Consider the following 17,384-nt stretch of genomic DNA (forward strand, 5'->3'; position numbering starts at 1 on the left):
AATCCATGTCCAGCACAACACCTCAAGTTCACGTAAGTCAGATCACACTGTCAAACTAGGCTGTGCTAATCAAATGCAGCTCTAGATTATATTAGTACATTCCCTATTTCTCACATTAAATGTTTTCAGAAGCATATTTTAGTGTACCATTTAGCTGAAATACAAGAAAGCATGCCACCATTTTGTGGCATGCTTTCTAAAAAACACAAGTAAACTGTAAAACTAGGTAGTGTTAATCAAATATGAATCAGGATTCTGTTACTACATATCCTATTTCTTTCAGATTTTTATGCCCTGCTTGGAAATGCACCAAGTATTGTCACGTCACACGTCTCATTGTCCTGATTAGTTGTAGGGCACATTTCATCGCTCTGATTGGTTGTAGGTCTACTCAGTTGTGTCCAGAGGCTTTTTGGTCTGCGCGTGAAATTGAAAATGAACTGACAGGTTCCATTCAAATTCACAGTTGTGAAGGTGAAGTATTCTGGTGATGCCAAAATGCACATTGTACTGAACTGGTATGTGAGACTTTAATGTGTGAGCTGCAGTTTCAATTCTTTTACTGGATTTCACTCATAAGGATGTAAATGCACACATTATTTACTGTATGTACAAATATACAATGTGTTTGGTATGATTAAGCTGGATTGTCATTTGTGTGCACATATATTACGAATGCTAGTGGCTGCATCACAAGGAACACTTATCTTTTAAACAAGACAGTTCACATATTTGTGGTCTTTTATGATCATGCTCTACATTTTAGACTTACTGTCAAAAAAAGAAGTACTTAATATTAGGATAATGTTATTCTATTGAGATGTTTTATTCAGTCACTCCTTGACACTTGCTTATAAAAGTTTCAACTTGTTTATTCTTAACTTATAGTCTACTCATTAAAGCAAAACAGAGACTGAGTCTGCTGTGAAACTCATCAACAGTCAGGAAAATGCAGCTGAAACCTGTTCATATGTGTAAAAGAGATCAGATGTCACAACTGTCAGACTGAGTTTGATTACTGCACACAAACACTCATTACAGGCCTGAAACCCTGCCACCCTCACACACACACAAACGCTAAATATATAAAATAAAAGACACAAGCAGTGTGGTAATGTGAATTTAAAGTGAAAGCTAAGTGCTTTATCTGCAAGGCTCCAGCTTACTCTTAGATTAAAGCAGTATAGAGATAAATGGAGGTTAAAAAAATCACACAGTAGCAGGCTGACAGGCTGCTGACTCAGAGCTTTTATCTAAATAAAAGGGAGGCTGCAGATTCAGTACAATAATCCATTTTCTCTTCAATACCCCTGCCTGGGTTTGGGCAAAGAGAGAACTTGTAAATGTATTTGACAGCATACAGTAACATGTATTTATGAATATAAAGATGGATATAAACACAACATACACATACAGCCAAGCATTGCAAACGCCAATAATGCAAAATTGTGTTTGTCTGTGTGTGTGTGTGTGTGTGTGTGTGTGTGTGTGCACATGCGCACACACGTGTGGCGTGTATGTGTGTCAAACCTCCTGGAGGTGCCAGCCGGTCTTGCAACAGATGGAAAGGAACCAGTGTGGATAAAAACACTGTTAGTCATCATCTCCAGCCGTCCTCTCTCTGTCTGTCTTTTTCTCAGCAGAATGAGGTCGCGTAATGTCTTTGTGTCTCTTACCAGAGACATCAGAGGCTTAGCAGTCCGTTTCCTCACTTACTTAAAGTAAAGTGGTCTAGCCATAGTTTTTTTTATGTTTAGAAGGTATAATTAATTGTGGATGGAGCCTCCATAACGTCACCCTTAGGTTTCTGAAGAGCTGTGGCTCTGGCCGTTGCCTTCTTGGCAGCGCCTGACTCCGCTAACCCCCGGCTAATCCAAAAATGGGCATGGAGGTGGATGGTGAGTGGAGCTGAGGGAACTGAATGAAATGGCAATGTAGCAGCTAGTCATCTGTGACAGCACCCACCTGTCACTTAATTCAGCCACGCCCTTAGTTATGCATAACTTCAAGCCTTAATAGAATTTAAACAGGTGAGTTAAATAAAAATTCACCCCAGTAAATTAGCTGCTGGGGGAATCAGTTATAGAGACTCTATTTTTTGCACCAGGTTGTAAACATCTTTATTTTTCTCTAAAATTGGGCATTTTAATATGGGGATCTGTTGACACTGACACGCTTAATAAAGTGTCAAGAAGTTAAATATTCTAACACGTTTTCTTTTTTAAACAGAAAATACAACAATACACCTTTTGACTTCACTTTTCTCTCTTTTACCAAACTAAGACAAGCTTAGCCAACTCATTAACTACTTGTAAAATACTCTGGATGGAAAAGCTTGTAAAACTCACCAAAACTGTCTTTGTCCGTCCACTCTTCACTCTTCCAACAGTCTGGTTTTAATTCACAGCGTAAACATAGTGCAAAGAGTTAGGCTCTGCAGACTGTTCACCTCTCATTCCTTATCCAGCTCAGCAAACTCATGGTCTGGCTGACTGGGTGTGGGTGTGTACTGCTGCAGGTTTGAGATATTTGCAAAACCGACTCTATCGAAATATAATAAATTAACACATGAAGAAAGAGTTCATTTTGTTCTGATCTGCACAGTTTTCAGAGTTTCAGGATCTGTTAGCTTTGTCAACATTCATATCCTCCCTCACTAACTTGGTCAGGTTGTCACCTCTTGTCACAGGTGATACACTTCTCTTATAGATGGGCTCTTATACAATTATAATTTTGGGGACATTAGGGCGGTTTCTCATGGTGAAATCCTGCACTACTTTTTGTATGCAGCTGGCTTGTTCTTCCGCTACTGACTGCAAAGGTGCCAACATTTATTTTCTAATTATACAGCACACCGTTTTTATTGAAAAAAATGACCTGATGATTAGCTTTAATGAATTCTGCATGGTGTCCCTCAGGGGAAAGGAATCACATTTACGTATATCTGTGTGACAGGTCAATGAAAAATGTGTGAGCATGCTGATGTAGAAAAATTTATGTGTGCAAATATAAATGCATTTTGTCTCAGTGTTTTTCATTTCACAATCATTTTCTGAATTTCCATCATCACTTCTAAGCTTCTACCATATCCAGTATAATACTATAGATCATCTGTATGCAGAGAAAGAAAAACACAACATTCAGTGCTACACATCTTTGTCTTTCCTTTTGTGTCAATTTCTTTTTCAGTGTCAAATAAAAATGTATCACTGCCTCACGTCTTCATCCCCCCTCCCTCCTACACAGGACGTATGTCATGATGGTTACAGCAGCATGATATTTATCTATAAATAACACGCAGAGCTTCAGTAAAGTCTCCAGGGAGCTGGATTCATTTAAGGGGTGTCTTCAAACAGTCTGCCAGCACTTTAGAGGAGCAACTTCGTTCAATCTGAGAAGCTCTGCTGCTGAGGAGTAGTGAAAGGATGTTTTCTTTTCAGCAGAAAACTTTTTATATAAACTAAAAGAAAAATCTAAAGAGAGAAATCTGGGAAATAATGAAATTATTCCTTTGATCTCTCTGAGGAAAGGTGAAAGGTGTTTCGAATGAATATTCTCCAGAAATCATCTTTCCATTCAGCTTAAGGAAGTGATTTTTTTTTTCAAACCAACAACCTCCCACAACTTTACCTAAATACAAAGACCAATATTAAAAATGAAAGATGTTCTATCCCTCCCATATTTCTGTTTAGCATTATATAGCCATTTATTTGAGCGTATTGATGGCCATCAAATAAATAACCTTGAAAAGCTTTGGCAAAAAGATTTTTCTCACTATGAAATGGTGAGCTGCATTTCAGAGGGCCATTTAGTTTAATTAAGTAATTTCCTCTCTTAAAGCGTGGTTGAATGCTCACTAGTACTTTCATTATAACTACAGTAAAGGGTTGTGTGATGCTTTTTGATGAGTTTTTTTTTTAGTTATCAGAAAAGAGCGTGCCAGCAATTCAACATTAGTCTCCTCTAACACTGTGGGACTCACAATGGACAGTAAAAAAATAAATAAATAAAACAGAACTTCTTTTTGTCATGCATTTTTTCCCTCTCAAAAATTGGCACCTTTATTACCCACAACAGTTTGGTCAGAGATCCAGGTGTGTCATGAGCCTCTAACAGAGTAATTTTTAGGGCAAGGCCACTATGGCCTTGGATAAATACAAATTTATTTGGGCAACATGGTCAAAATGTAGGGCACCAAGTTAAACACCAATGGTGCAATAAATCTGAACACTGTTATTCATATCTTCATAACCAGTCGCTTAGATTACTGTAGTCCATTACCCTCTGGTATTAACAAAAAATCCCTCTCTTGACCCCAGCTCATCCAAAACTCTGCTGCACAGATTCTCCAACTCCAAGAAACATGACCAAACAGGGCGTGAAAAACTGGTTGTGTGGGTAGTAGAAGAGGTATTATGATCATATGATACGCTGCAATGTGATGTGATGCAATACAATATGACATGATACAATATGATGTGATACTATGTTGTACAATGTGATGTGACCTGATATGATATGCTTAATTGTGTCTTGGACTCAGATGCTGCACACATATAGCTGACTTTAATAATAGCATTAAAAAAAACCAAAAACTAGGTGGTCAAGGTTGTAACTCAAGCTGCTAGCTTCAGGCAAAGATGAAATGTAGGCTACAGAGGTCCCTTCCTTCTGACTCCACACCCCCAGATTTTATTCTTCGTCGACGTTCACTTACTCAAGTGATATCACTTGAGGCAGTTTATCAGACTTCACACAAATCCCTCTGGAGCCACATACATAGACTCCACATAGAGCCACATGGACTCATACAGGGAATTGGCAGAAAAACAACGTCTCAGAGACAGCAGTTGTGGAAAAGAATCATTCTCTGGGGCACGAGTAGATTGGTTCATCAGCTACTACCTTTTTGGTTTTCTGGTATCCAGACGATTCTATGAACCTCCCTGATGTTATTAAGACACATTCAAACATTAAAAAAACATTACTTCCAGCTCACTGTGGATGTTTTAACACAAAGCACAGCTGCTGAGAGTAAATTTCAATGATTGATTGATGACTGGCCTTTATGACAAAATCGGGGAATCCATCTTTAGTTTGGGTATTTAGACCGTATGTGTATATACATTAAATCTGGTTGAAGAGCCCTTGAACAGAACACAGACCCTGCTTCATGCTGTATGTTGAAAGTGAATCAGCTAAAATATAAATCATGATTTCATGTAAAATGTTTTCTCCTCCTGATATTAAAAGATAAAATAAGTCTGCCTTCTTTTTCATCTTTATTTGGCAGCAGATAGCAAAAGAAAAGCACAAAAGCCAACCCTAATCTTACGTCAGCTCTTTTTAAGAATTTACTCAAGTTGTGCCTTGCTTCTGTCTGTCTCTGTCAGGTGTTCTCCCAGTCGTTGTGAACATGGCGGCCGCTGCAGTCAGTCCTGGACCGTCTTCCATTGTAACTGCTCTGACAGCGGCTACAGCGGAGCGACCTGCCACAGCTGTGAGTCGCCTGTCAGTCACACATGAGCACACGATGAAGAAAGACACAAACAGATAGACAGGGAGAGAGGTGAGATGGGACACGTGAAATACAAATTAGGAATGAGGCAGTGTGTCAAACAGAATAATGGAAACCTTTTTCTCTCCTGCATAATTTAAACTGAAAGGCAGAACAAACAGAGAAAGATGAAAGTAGATGAAACATCCTGTGGAACAAACTCATTAAAACGTTATTAACACATTATTCCCGTTAAACAAAGATAATAAAATTCAAGTTGGTTTTTGTTGCACATGGCAAAGTGGCACAGTGCTTCATACATAATGCAGTGAATCACAGAAGACATTCAGGTGGTTAACACAAGCGCTGACCAAACAAAATTAGTGTTTCTTGATTGTTTATAATTGCATCTTGTGCATGTTTCTTAGGCTAACTTTACAGAATGAAACTATTACCCAGCTTAGCTATTTTAAACTGATGAAACTAAGTAAAATGCCAGTGAATCTGGCCCAACATGGCAGTGGTTAAAAAAAATAATATTAAAAAATAAACTATTAAATGATTTCATTAAAGTAATTTTCATTGCAAAAATGGCTGAAAATGCTGTTTTTAGTCTCAAATATGGAGATTTCCCACTTCTCTTCATTTATTATCATATCAAAATGAATATGTTTGGAATTTAGACAGGACATGAACATGACATGAAAGACATCACCTGCAACTCTGAAAAACTGGGATGGATATTTTTCACTGTTTTCTGACTGTAAGCCTATCACCCAAACTGTCTATGGTAAACATCCATCACACTTTACAGACCAACTTCCTTCTTTAAATTTGACCTTTTGTACTGTGTGCAATTTTGGTGAAGACATGAACTGCAGTACTCTGCCTCTGATTTGCTTGCCATGATAGTTGTAACCTAACACTACCAAATCTCACTCATCTCGCCTAATCCAAACCAACCCAACCAGTTCAGGCATGGAGGTGGGTGGGTCATGCCTTTGCCTAGGAAAAATAATTACCATACCATACTTAACATAGTTTTGCGTGCACTGTTTTGCTTTATGGGATTATTGCTGAAGTTTCAAGTGCACTCACTTTGAATTTTACCTTCAAATAAGATAGTTTAGATAAATATGTTGTCATTTTTTTTCCCAGTTCTCAATAAATACTTTGATTAGCCCTATTTTAACAAATAGAAATCATGGGCAACACTATAAAAACATAATCCAAATTTCATCTATATATCTATCTTTGATATCTGCACGTATTTGCAATGGGAGAGGTTACAATATTATAAAATCTGTTTGTATATCAGGGATATGATGGAAGTTAATAAGACCGTAGCCGTGACTAAACAACCGGATGCTGACTAAATAAATGAAACCACAGCAGCGGGAGGAGCTGATGGGTGAGATTTATCGGTTCTGTGCCAATTCCCTCAAGTCAAATCCTCAAGACCAAAAGAGGAGAATTTCCCACACGATTCACCTCTGGTCTCATTTTTATTGCTGATGTTTCTGTGAAAGTCTTCTTCTAACCACACAGAGGTAATGTGATGAATAAGAGGTCTTTGGCTGCAGAGAAAAGAAAGATAAACAGGTGAACAGAGTGTGGGAACCTTTAGATATGGATTTGACTTGAAGGACTCGATTCTTTGACTGCAGATGATGAGAGGAGGAAGACTTATGGAGATAGAGAGGAAGATGCAGAGCTGATAAAGGTCTGAAGTTTTATTTATTTAGTCTTTGTTCTCCCATCAGTCATTACTGTCCTCTCCAGTGGGAGTAATCGTGACTTTATGGGACGCTGCTGCAGAAATAAAATTTAAGATGATTGTCTTGACTCTGGTTAGGAGGCTGTGATTCAGTGGTGATGCATACATATGAAGCAGTCCCATAATCCTCCACAGCGTGTGATCTTCATCCCCTCTCAGCCCCTATGTGCGTCTGCCAGCTGATGTGTTGATGTTGATGTGATTCATGCTGGAGCTGATCTCATTATCTTCCTCCCAGCTGTGTACGAACAGTCCTGCGAGGCATACAAACACAACGGCAACACGTCGGGACATTTTTATATCGACGTGGACGGCAGCGGACCAATCAAACCACAGCTGGTCTACTGCAACATGACAGGTGACACACACACAGACACGCTTTGACTCCTTCTCTCACGTGTTCTCGCCGTCACACTCTGATCCTCCTTATCTTCCAGCCTTTTGTTTCCGTTCTTTTCTCTGTCATGTCATTTGTTTGATCATAAGAATAATGATACCACATTTTTTCTGTCTCGCTGCCTCATATAATTGGTATATGTGTGTCTGTATTTCTGTATCTGTTTGTTTTTCTCTAAAAGTTCACATTTTTTGTTTCTTTGCTTTGCTTTGCTTTTTTGCCAAGTTAGAGAAGAAGATTTATACCACTTTCATGTGTCCTCTAACTATGGAGCTAGAGCCTTTAGGCAATTAACTTAGCATAGCATGAAGACTGGAACCGGGTGAGAAACAGTTCACAGATCAAAAATATAACCACTAGCACTTCCAAAGCTCACTATTTAAAATGTTATATCTCATTTCTCTATCCATACAAAAACTATGTCAGTTTTTGTTAAGCTAAGTGAAGCTAACCACCTGCTGACTGTAGCTTCATACTGAATGTACAGATATAAACAGATATAATTATATTATAATTACTGTTTCAAATAACTCAGAGTTACTGGGAGAGAGGTGTTCTTTCCACAGGTGGAAGTACTGTCAGTATTTAGAGTTAGTTTGGCTCCTCCAGAGAGAATCTGTGGCGATGGAATCTGATTTTTGAACGCCACAGAGGTAGACTTTGTTTCAACCACAGCCAACATCTGGACAGCGACAACAAAAGCTTTCTGGGTGTAACAATTCACTGGATCAGCAGTTCAAGGTTAGAGTGCAACAAGGGCCCAGCAGGGTACAAAGTAATATAATAATAAAGCAAGTAATGTAACTTATTATTTTTGATACCAGGTAGTAAGTAAAGTAATATTACTTTTCAATGGAATTCTATGTAAAAAAAAAAAAAAAAAAAGGGGTGTATGAACTCCTGGTGGTTGTCATGTTATGTGAATGCCAACTAAGCATAATTTAGATTTCCATTGCTTCACTTTAATAAATTCTGCACAATAATTATGTTGAGATGGCAGTAGCTACCTTCCAACACATTCCTGTATATATTGTACAATAAAAGCATTGTTAAGAAATTAAGAGTTTATGTCCACTGAAAGGCCTTTAATTTGAAAAAGATACAAGAAACGTTGAGTTTTGTATCATGTAGCATAATGGAGTAGCTTTCATAGGGTAAACAGGTTCGTATAAAAATGACTATTTATCCTTTATACTCAAACAGACTGGATTAGAAATAAAGGCCTTCCTATAATACAAGCCTGCTTCAAATAAAGGCCTGATACTTTACCTTTGAAGTAAATAATGGTCCCAGTCACTACCTGAGGAAATACAGTATTTGTCAAAATGCTAAATTGTTCCTTAAAGTCTGAGTATGCAAGAACAGCAAAGATGAAATATAAGGTGACAGTTTTCAAGCAAGGGCTCTGTAGATGTATATTACCTTCCTTTGCATGTCTGACAATTATTGCAAACATATTGTACATGACAAACAAAAATAATCGTAAATTAATCAGTAATAAGTGACAATAATTAATAATCAATATCTATCGATCCCTCATCAGAAGAGAGTACATGGATGGTGATCCAGCACAACAACACAGAGCTCACAAGACTCCGACCGTCTCCAGGTGGGAACCAGCATTCAGTCTACTTTGACTACTCGACTGAAGAGGAGCAGCTGTCAGCCGTCATTAGCCAATCAGAGCACTGCGAACAGGAACTGTCCTACCAATGCAGGAAGTCCCGCCTCCTCAATACTCCAGGTAAAGCCTGTTCAGGAAAGGGTTTTTGGATACATTCTCATGAAATGTTGTTTAATATAGACTTATCTGTTAATTAGTCAGCTTTAGAGACGCTGATAGATGGATTGTGATAAGCTAGCCGGCAGCAAATGAGAGCAGTATCAATGCCTTTATCTAACTCTTTTCCAAAAAGCAAATAAGTCTAGTTTATCAAAGTGACTAACTATTTTTTTTCAGGTCCTGAGACCTGGTCTAGGTCTGTTTCTGGGGCTGTGTTCAGTCCCAGTCCAGCCATGTTTACTGGGAGGTTGCTGAACTCTATTCTATTTACTTCTAGATTGTAGCAGTTAGTAGTTAGCTACTTTAGGAACGTGTAATGCTATCTGTCCCAGGAAAGACTTGGAAAACAGGTCCAAAAACACCGACACACACAAAGTAAGGCAACAAAGTTTTAGTGAGAGACTAAAGGCTCAAATGTTTTTGGATGACAAGAGTATCATGCCCTTGAAAGCACCACACAGGCCTGCAGCCCTTGTAAGCTGGTGAAATGTGTTCAACCTCTTCCTTCATCTGTAGCTAGATGTCTATCAGGAAATTCCAAAATCACAGAGGGTTGGAGGAAAACCAGAAAATATTGTCCTCTTCAAATACAATCCAGTGTCACCAATATCAGTGAATATTTATATATAAGTTATGTTATTGTACATTAACAAAGTAATCACTGAGGCCTCGCCCCCAGAAAAACTCCAGCAAAGTCATAAAAATGAAAACGAGCAAGTGTTTCCCTGGACAGAAAATTGGTACACGCCCACGAGTGCAGGATGAGTCATCAGCATGTAATTGTAATAATCATTTTCCAGGAAATGACAAACTCTAAAATACCATTAAAAATACCTACAAAATGACTTTTTTTTGTAAACACTGGGCCAAATAGTGGCATATAGCACAATACATATGTGATTAGAAACACAGCCGTCTAATGTGCAGCTTGTTGGTTATTAGCTGGCTACTTATCTCTGCTCTATTATTCTCTTCTGACTGACACTGAAGCAACAATAAACAACTGTAAATGAGTCTAATTTCACACTGTTCTGTTTTGTTTGGATTTTGACTACGTTTGTCATTGATTCACTGAAGACATATTGGCAATTTTTAAGCCTTTTTCTTTCAAGTTTATTTTTTAACAAGTTAACCATGTGCTTTAAATTTTGATTTATTCCATTTTTGTGTTCATACTTTAATATTTCAATTTGAAAGCAGTCTAAAAAGTTGTAATCTTATCTCATCTTAATCCTTTTAATCTTTTAATCTTACTTAATCTTATCTGGGGGAGAGCACTCGAGCACTTTATTTTCTCTCTTTTCCCTCAATGCCCCTCAAGTGCACATTTAAATGAGAAAAGACTGTAAACAAGAACTTGTTTGTAATTGACTTGTTGGGTTAAATGAAAGTTAATGAAAGTTTGGTTAAGCAGGTTCTCTTCAGCCGGGACTCCACCAGTTTTCAGCCAGAAAGAACAAAATCATTACACTCTTTGCTGCAAACTTATCAGGGTTTCAGGGATTTTCTTCTCTTTCACAAGTGATTCAGACAAATTGATTGTTCGGGGTTAGTTTAATACCGCCTCCTTTTGGAATGAGTATTGAGTTAGATCTGTGTTTTCTTTGTTTAGTCATGTGTTTTCTTGTGCTTGTATTGACTCAGAGGTGGAGAAACACTTTGATCACCAAGCTCCATTGAATTTGTCTAGATAGCAGTTAATGCAAGAGCTTACACATTCATGCAGGTCCATATATAAGAAAAACAGCATCCTTCAGTGTGCAGAGACACTGTTAGACATGTCAGGGACATATGACAAGGTAAAAGGTTCATTCATTCATCATTTTACTGCACAGGGTGGTATAACAAGATAGTACTAATAGCTCCGCTTATGTTACTGACAAAAATAAAACATATACACAAATAATATATATCATAAATGGGTGAATAAGCAATAATTCATAAAAATTACAGTATTTTTCATGGTCGCGTGCTGAGGATGAATTTAGATATGTACATAACATCAAGTTTTTAGCCATTTAGCAGTGTGGCTCTAAGTTTGTTGGTCAGTCTGGCCTCTACTTTTGTTCTGACTGAAATATCTCGACAACCATAATATTTTGTACAGACATTCCTGGTCTCCTAGTGCCATCATTTGGTTTATATTTGTGGTTTTGAGTGAATTAACTCAACTATTGTATGGATTGTTATGAAATGTGGTATAGAAACTTATGTCCCCTTCATGATGAATATTAGTATTTAGTACTTTGATGACTCACTGACTGTTCCTCTGGTGCCATCATCAGGTTAAAAATACTTGCAAATATACCTGCACAATTAATGACATTCCCAACAGCCACAATTGTACTGTGAGTTAAATTGTAATTATAAAATACTAGCACACTAACACAATAATCTGAGGTGAGGAACACTGTAAATATTATACCTGACAAATATCAGGGGTTATGCCTGATTTTAAGATCAGTCATAACCCCTGTCTGTGAGTCTGTCATAACTTGATGCTCTAAGTCTGACTTAATAATTACACTGGTTGCACCATCTTGTCTCAAGCCTTATTCTCACCAAGACCGAGCTCAATGTCAAAATCTTGGCCGCCACTTTAAATTATACAGCAATGGCACGTCTCGTGTATGGACTTTTAAACAATAAACAGCATCACTGCTGATTGTGATTATACATACATATTGTGGCCAGATCAAAACTGATGAGACCAGACAAAGAATAAAACTACTTAGTGCATGTAGTGTTAATTCTGTCATTTTTGGGTTCTTACATAAATCACAGTGATAACAAAACAGAAAAATATTTTCCTTTTTCCTGTGCTTTCCCTGCATTTTCCTTCACTTAATACCAATGTCCAGCTTCATACTGAGCACAGTCATACTGGTTAACAGTGGTGTAGGCAGGCAGACTCAGACTCTAGCTCAATGCCTCCTATTAACAACTCTAATGAACTTCAGTTTTACAGTGTATACAGTGTGTAAATACACAAATAAATACGTTTGTTAATCCACAAAAAACTTATAAAACATCTTACAGTGAAGTGCATTAGCTCACTAGACATTTTACTGTGCATTCATGAACAAAACTGATTTTTATAAACATTTTTACATGACCTGCAAAATGATTTTTTTTTCTGTCTAAAATAATGACCTCGCTCTCACACCAGGATGCAACCTGTGCGCAAAGACACACACACCTGGACCTCAACACGGCTTTATATCTGTCCTCTGTGTTTGGCAAAAGCATAGAGGATACACACAGATGATCAAAATAGTCAGTTTACACCAGTAAGATGTGATTCTGTTCATAAATGTACTTTATCACCACTTACGCCAATTCACTGTTAAGTCTTCCCCTCGGCGTGGTGGAGATATCACAACCAACACGTTTTACAAATCTACGGCAATCAGCAAGAACACAAAATCACCACCCGCCATCCTTAGCACAAAAACTTCACCACACTGTATCACTGTCCATTTCCTGAACATAAACAGAAATGCACACCTCAGTAGTCGCTTGTTTTTTCCGGGGACAGCTGCCTCTGTGTCTCAACAAGCACTCAGAGAAATGCGCTCTTCTGTGTCCTTTGTAACAAGCAGACATTTTGCAAGACAGCAGGAGATTGTTAACAATGTATCCTGGCAACGCATGCTGCAAGGCAATAGCCACAGTCGTGTGGGCATTCGCATTGCATCATTAAAACCAGTCCTAGTTAAAACTGGGCTTAACTTTGGTTGGTGCAACTTACCTTAAATCCACTCTAGAGGCTGGTCTTAACAAAGACCAGCTTAGTAGTTAAAGACCAGTTCATGCAAGCAGGCCAAGCATGCTAGCATTGTCAATGTGATCAGGTTAGCATTTTGTTAAAAAAAAAAAAAAAAAATCAATCATTTTTTAGTCATTTATCAAAGGATTGCCAGTTTTTTCAGTGGACATCCATACAACTATTGATTGCAAGGAAACATTTTCAAAGTTTCTCTCCCTTGTGGATCTAGAAAGACTATATCAGAGAGAAATTTGAGTGGTGAAGCAACTCTTTCGGGGGCGGGTAATAAAATGATGAAATGATGAAAATAGTGAAAGTGAAAGGAAAGGAAGAATGGACAGATAAATAGAAGTTCCATTATAAGCTCCCTGCTGCTCTCTGGGAAAATAAAGAAGTGCTGACTCAACAGAGACCTTTCCAATCACCTTCTCTCACTCCTCTCCACCTACATACCCTCAGAGTCTGAAATACATTTTTCACGGTATGCTATCATCCAAAAACAATATATTCAGTGTTAGGGGTAGGAGCTGGCAAACATCCTTCTGCTTCAAACACTGGATTCATCTTAGGAGGCTGAGAGAGCCTCTGTACAGCATTCCCAGGTACGCTATATTCTCACTACCCAGTTCAGTTTAGGACACAGTACGACTTACAGTATTTCACCAAGAGGGCATCTGTGCAACTTTTGCATCTTGCAAAGATCCTCTGGTTTATTATGGACAAGAGACTACAGTTCTGTGCACTTTTGTGAGTAGAGGTCTTAGAAACCAGGTATTGACCATATGTGCTGCATCCCTCAGATAGATTTTTGTTGGTTTTTCTTTTTATAATCTCATTTGATTTTCAATTAGCTAGCCAGTGTGCACTAATTAGGTTGCTTCCATTAGCAGAAACACTCAATAAAATGACTTCAAAGGGTGCTAACACCAACAACCGATGGAGTTGGTCTCCAAGATTTTTTCAGTCTAAAATCTTTGAGAAAAAAGTCCACTTTCTTCCACTTTCCCAAGAAGAATATCTGCTGATGAAGCAAAATCACATCAGTGAAATCATCCACTAATGGTCTAGCTGAGGTTTAATGCAGCAAACTTTTTGACCATTCACATTTAGGTCAAGTATTTTGTCTCAGCTCTGAAGGAAATGATTAAACAACTTGAGAGTGTTGATGTTAAAGGCTGAATAAGAAGTGACAGCACAACTTTGTTGGACAAAATCAGAGAAGTCAGAGAAGATCAGGGTGTGTTTGCTTGTGTGTGTGTTTCAGAGGGGTCTCCGTTCAGCTGGTGGCGCGGAGGTCCCGGACCCGGGAAACTCCAGACTTATTGGGGTGGATCTCAGCCGGGCAGCCAGCAGTGTGCCTGCGGCCTCCAGGGCGACTGTGTGGACCCACAACACTACTGCAACTGTGATGCCGATCGCATGGAGTGGTACTGAACTTTATGAATAAATGTGCTTATTATTGCTGTGGAAGCAAATATTAGTGCTGATTTAGATTTATTCCTGCTTTTATTTGGGCAAGCTTCCATTAGTGAAGGATGCTCTGCATGTGCTGTTACCTGATTATCTTGACACATTGCTGTGGGGTCCTGTTTTTGAGGCCACATGTGTGCATATTTCTCATCATTAAAGTTTAATTTAGTATCACATTTAATTTAGTGTTAACAGCAACTAAAAATGTAAAAAAACAAAAATAAAAACAAACTAGAAAGCAACTGCAACAGAGAAAGCAATGCAGTCCAAGACAGCAATACTTATGGTCACAAAAACTATCATATATTTCAAATCTGTTATATTGTATTATAATATAGAGGAAGTTTTTAGCCTGGTGGTAGGCTGTAGTGTGGGTCATAATCCTTGCTCCCTCCGTATTAGCAGGTGGGCCAAACTAAAAGTTCAATGTACACATCAAATACATTTTCTCTAACATGGATGCTGTTATCACATTCAGGTGCTTGTCTTTCTGCTAAGTGTGGTTTTAATTGGTTATTTCATGCTATGAAAAAGGAGTTTTATGTCTTGATTGACAGCTGAGCCCTGCTTTTGATTGAGTCAGCTGACTGTATGGATGAAGTGTCGATACCACGTCTTCAACACCAGTCACTACTGCGCAGACTCTGACTCTGAATGTAATTAATATTTTGACTTGTACAGTGAGAGGAAGTGGAGACAGGTCATTGCCTGAAACATATAAGCTTTTAGGGTAAAACAGTAAGACATTTGTGAAAAAAGAATACATATATATATGGTCAAAGAAACTTTTTTACCATGTGTTATATTCTGACCATCCTGCTGTCTCCTTTACACCTCAGTTCCGTCTTTCTACCATCTCTTGGTCCATCCTGTTCAGTGCTGACACTGTTTTTACAGACCATTCATCAGACCCTCATCTCGCTGTGAAAATATACCACTCACATCCCATCCTGGAAAATTCTCACCTGACAACGAGATTGACACGTAGATTACTAGAAGTGCCTGAAGCTGAACACGGGTGTAAATGGACAGAACTGCTCACTCAGCTGTCTGTCTGGAGTGCTCGTTTAGAAAATAGCTGTCACAGAAATTGGCATCGATGTAGTTTTGAGTGTCAGGATGGTTATGATACGATCGAGCTCACCATTAAAATGTCTTCCTGGAAAATTGTCTGAGACACTGCGCAGATTGTGTCAGCTAATGAAAGTACCTCTTTCTCCAAATTCTCATCCTCTCTCTTACCCTCTTTTTTCATCTCTTTCCTCTTCCCTTCTTTGTTCTTCATCTGTACCCTGCACCACCGCCTCCTCCTCCTCCTGCAGGGCTGAAGACTCAGGCGTGCTCACCCATAAGGAGAGCCTCCCTGTACGGTCTCTGGTTCTGGGCGACATCCAGAGGCCAGGGTCAGAGGCCGCCTACAGGGTGGGGCCGCTCCGTTGTCATGGAGACAGTAAGTCCTGCAGTGGTTGCCTGGTTACACACTGATGGAGAGATGACAGAAATCTACTGTCTATTATTTTAAAAACTACTGTCACCTCGTTCCTGTTTTGATGTAAGGACTCACACTAACAAAACCCTAAAAAATGGTTTGATTTGCACAGGTAAAAAAAACTTTCATTAAAAAACAATTCATCCAATCAGCCGGTGTTTGTTAATCAAGCAGCAAACTGAAAATAGTAACTTGTTATTTCTGAGAGGCTAATTCCTCTTAGGCCTTGATGTGGTAATACAGGTTTATATGTTTAACATTTCATTCCACCTGCCAATTATGTGATAAATTAATTCCTCTGAGTACAGTTCCTCAACATCTAAAAGCTAATTATCCTTAGCAGAAGTGTTGCTAATGCACATTTCCTTTTAAATTTTCACACGCTGATACATGCTTCTTATTAAACGCATTACAAGGTAAATCAGAGTAGATTTTCTTTCTTTCAATTATTTGTAATTACAACCATTGTGTATCTACCTGTGTAGATAGGCAAATAAATGTTTGGCATGATTAATCAAACAAGACCATGTAACAGAAATCCCACCCTGGTGTAAGCTCATTAGCTAAATATGTTGCCTCATTTGTGTGTTACGTGACTTACATTTAAAGTTCTTGTCAATGAGTCTTCATTGTGTTTCTCAGAGAACTTCTGGAACGCTGCATTTTTCGACAAAGAGACGTCGTACCTCCACTTTCCCACCTTCCACGGAGAGCTGAGCGCAGACATCTCCTTCCTGTTTAAAACCACGGCCTCGTCTGGTGTCTTCCTGGAAAACTTGGGCATCAAAGACTTCATCCGGATCGAACTGAGCTGTGAGTACGAGCTGGAGGGTGAAGATTTAATCCGGATTAGAGTGATGTGTCAGTGAAACCTGGAAGTCAAAGTCTTAATCTGGATCTGTGTAAAACCCAGAGGTTACAGACATAATCTGTATCAAACTATCCTGGAGGGAAAATATTTATTTTAGGTTAAACTCAGCTGTCTTGACCTTCCTGTCCAAACTTAACACAAAGTTTTACAGATTAATGAGTTTTACCGTTTTTGGAGTCTGGCTGCAGGGATTTGTTCCCTTTCAGCCAGAGGAGCATTAGAGAGTTTCCACTGATGCTGGGTGATGAGGTCGGGCTCACAGTATTGGACGGGGTTGAGGTCAGGACTCTGTGAAGGCCAGTAGTTCTTCCACACTGAACTGAAAAAGACA

At 38.7% G+C, this 17,384-nt stretch overlaps 1 protein-coding gene across 1 annotated transcript in view; it reads left to right on the forward strand.

Annotated features, from left to right (window-relative positions):
• Window positions 1-17,384, forward strand: part of LOC146318045 (contactin-associated protein-like 4) — a 136,805-nt gene that overhangs the window by 87,687 nt on the left and 31,734 nt on the right. Inside the window, exons 11-16 of the mRNA XM_084732150.1 lie at window positions 5,394-5,500; window positions 7,513-7,632; window positions 9,215-9,415; window positions 14,488-14,650; window positions 16,016-16,143; window positions 16,825-16,995. Of these exons, the coding sequence (XP_084588276.1) occupies window positions 5,394-5,500; window positions 7,513-7,632; window positions 9,215-9,415; window positions 14,488-14,650; window positions 16,016-16,143; window positions 16,825-16,995 (890 nt within the window). The remainder of the gene's footprint in view (window positions 1-5,393; window positions 5,501-7,512; window positions 7,633-9,214; window positions 9,416-14,487; window positions 14,651-16,015; window positions 16,144-16,824; window positions 16,996-17,384) is intronic.

The sequence above is a fragment of the Lutjanus erythropterus genome, chromosome 12, assembly GCF_056507025.1.
Source record: "Lutjanus erythropterus isolate fLutEry1 chromosome 12, fLutEry1.hap2, whole genome shotgun sequence".
Lineage (NCBI taxonomy): Eukaryota > Metazoa > Chordata > Actinopteri > Lutjaniformes > Lutjanidae > Lutjanus > Lutjanus erythropterus.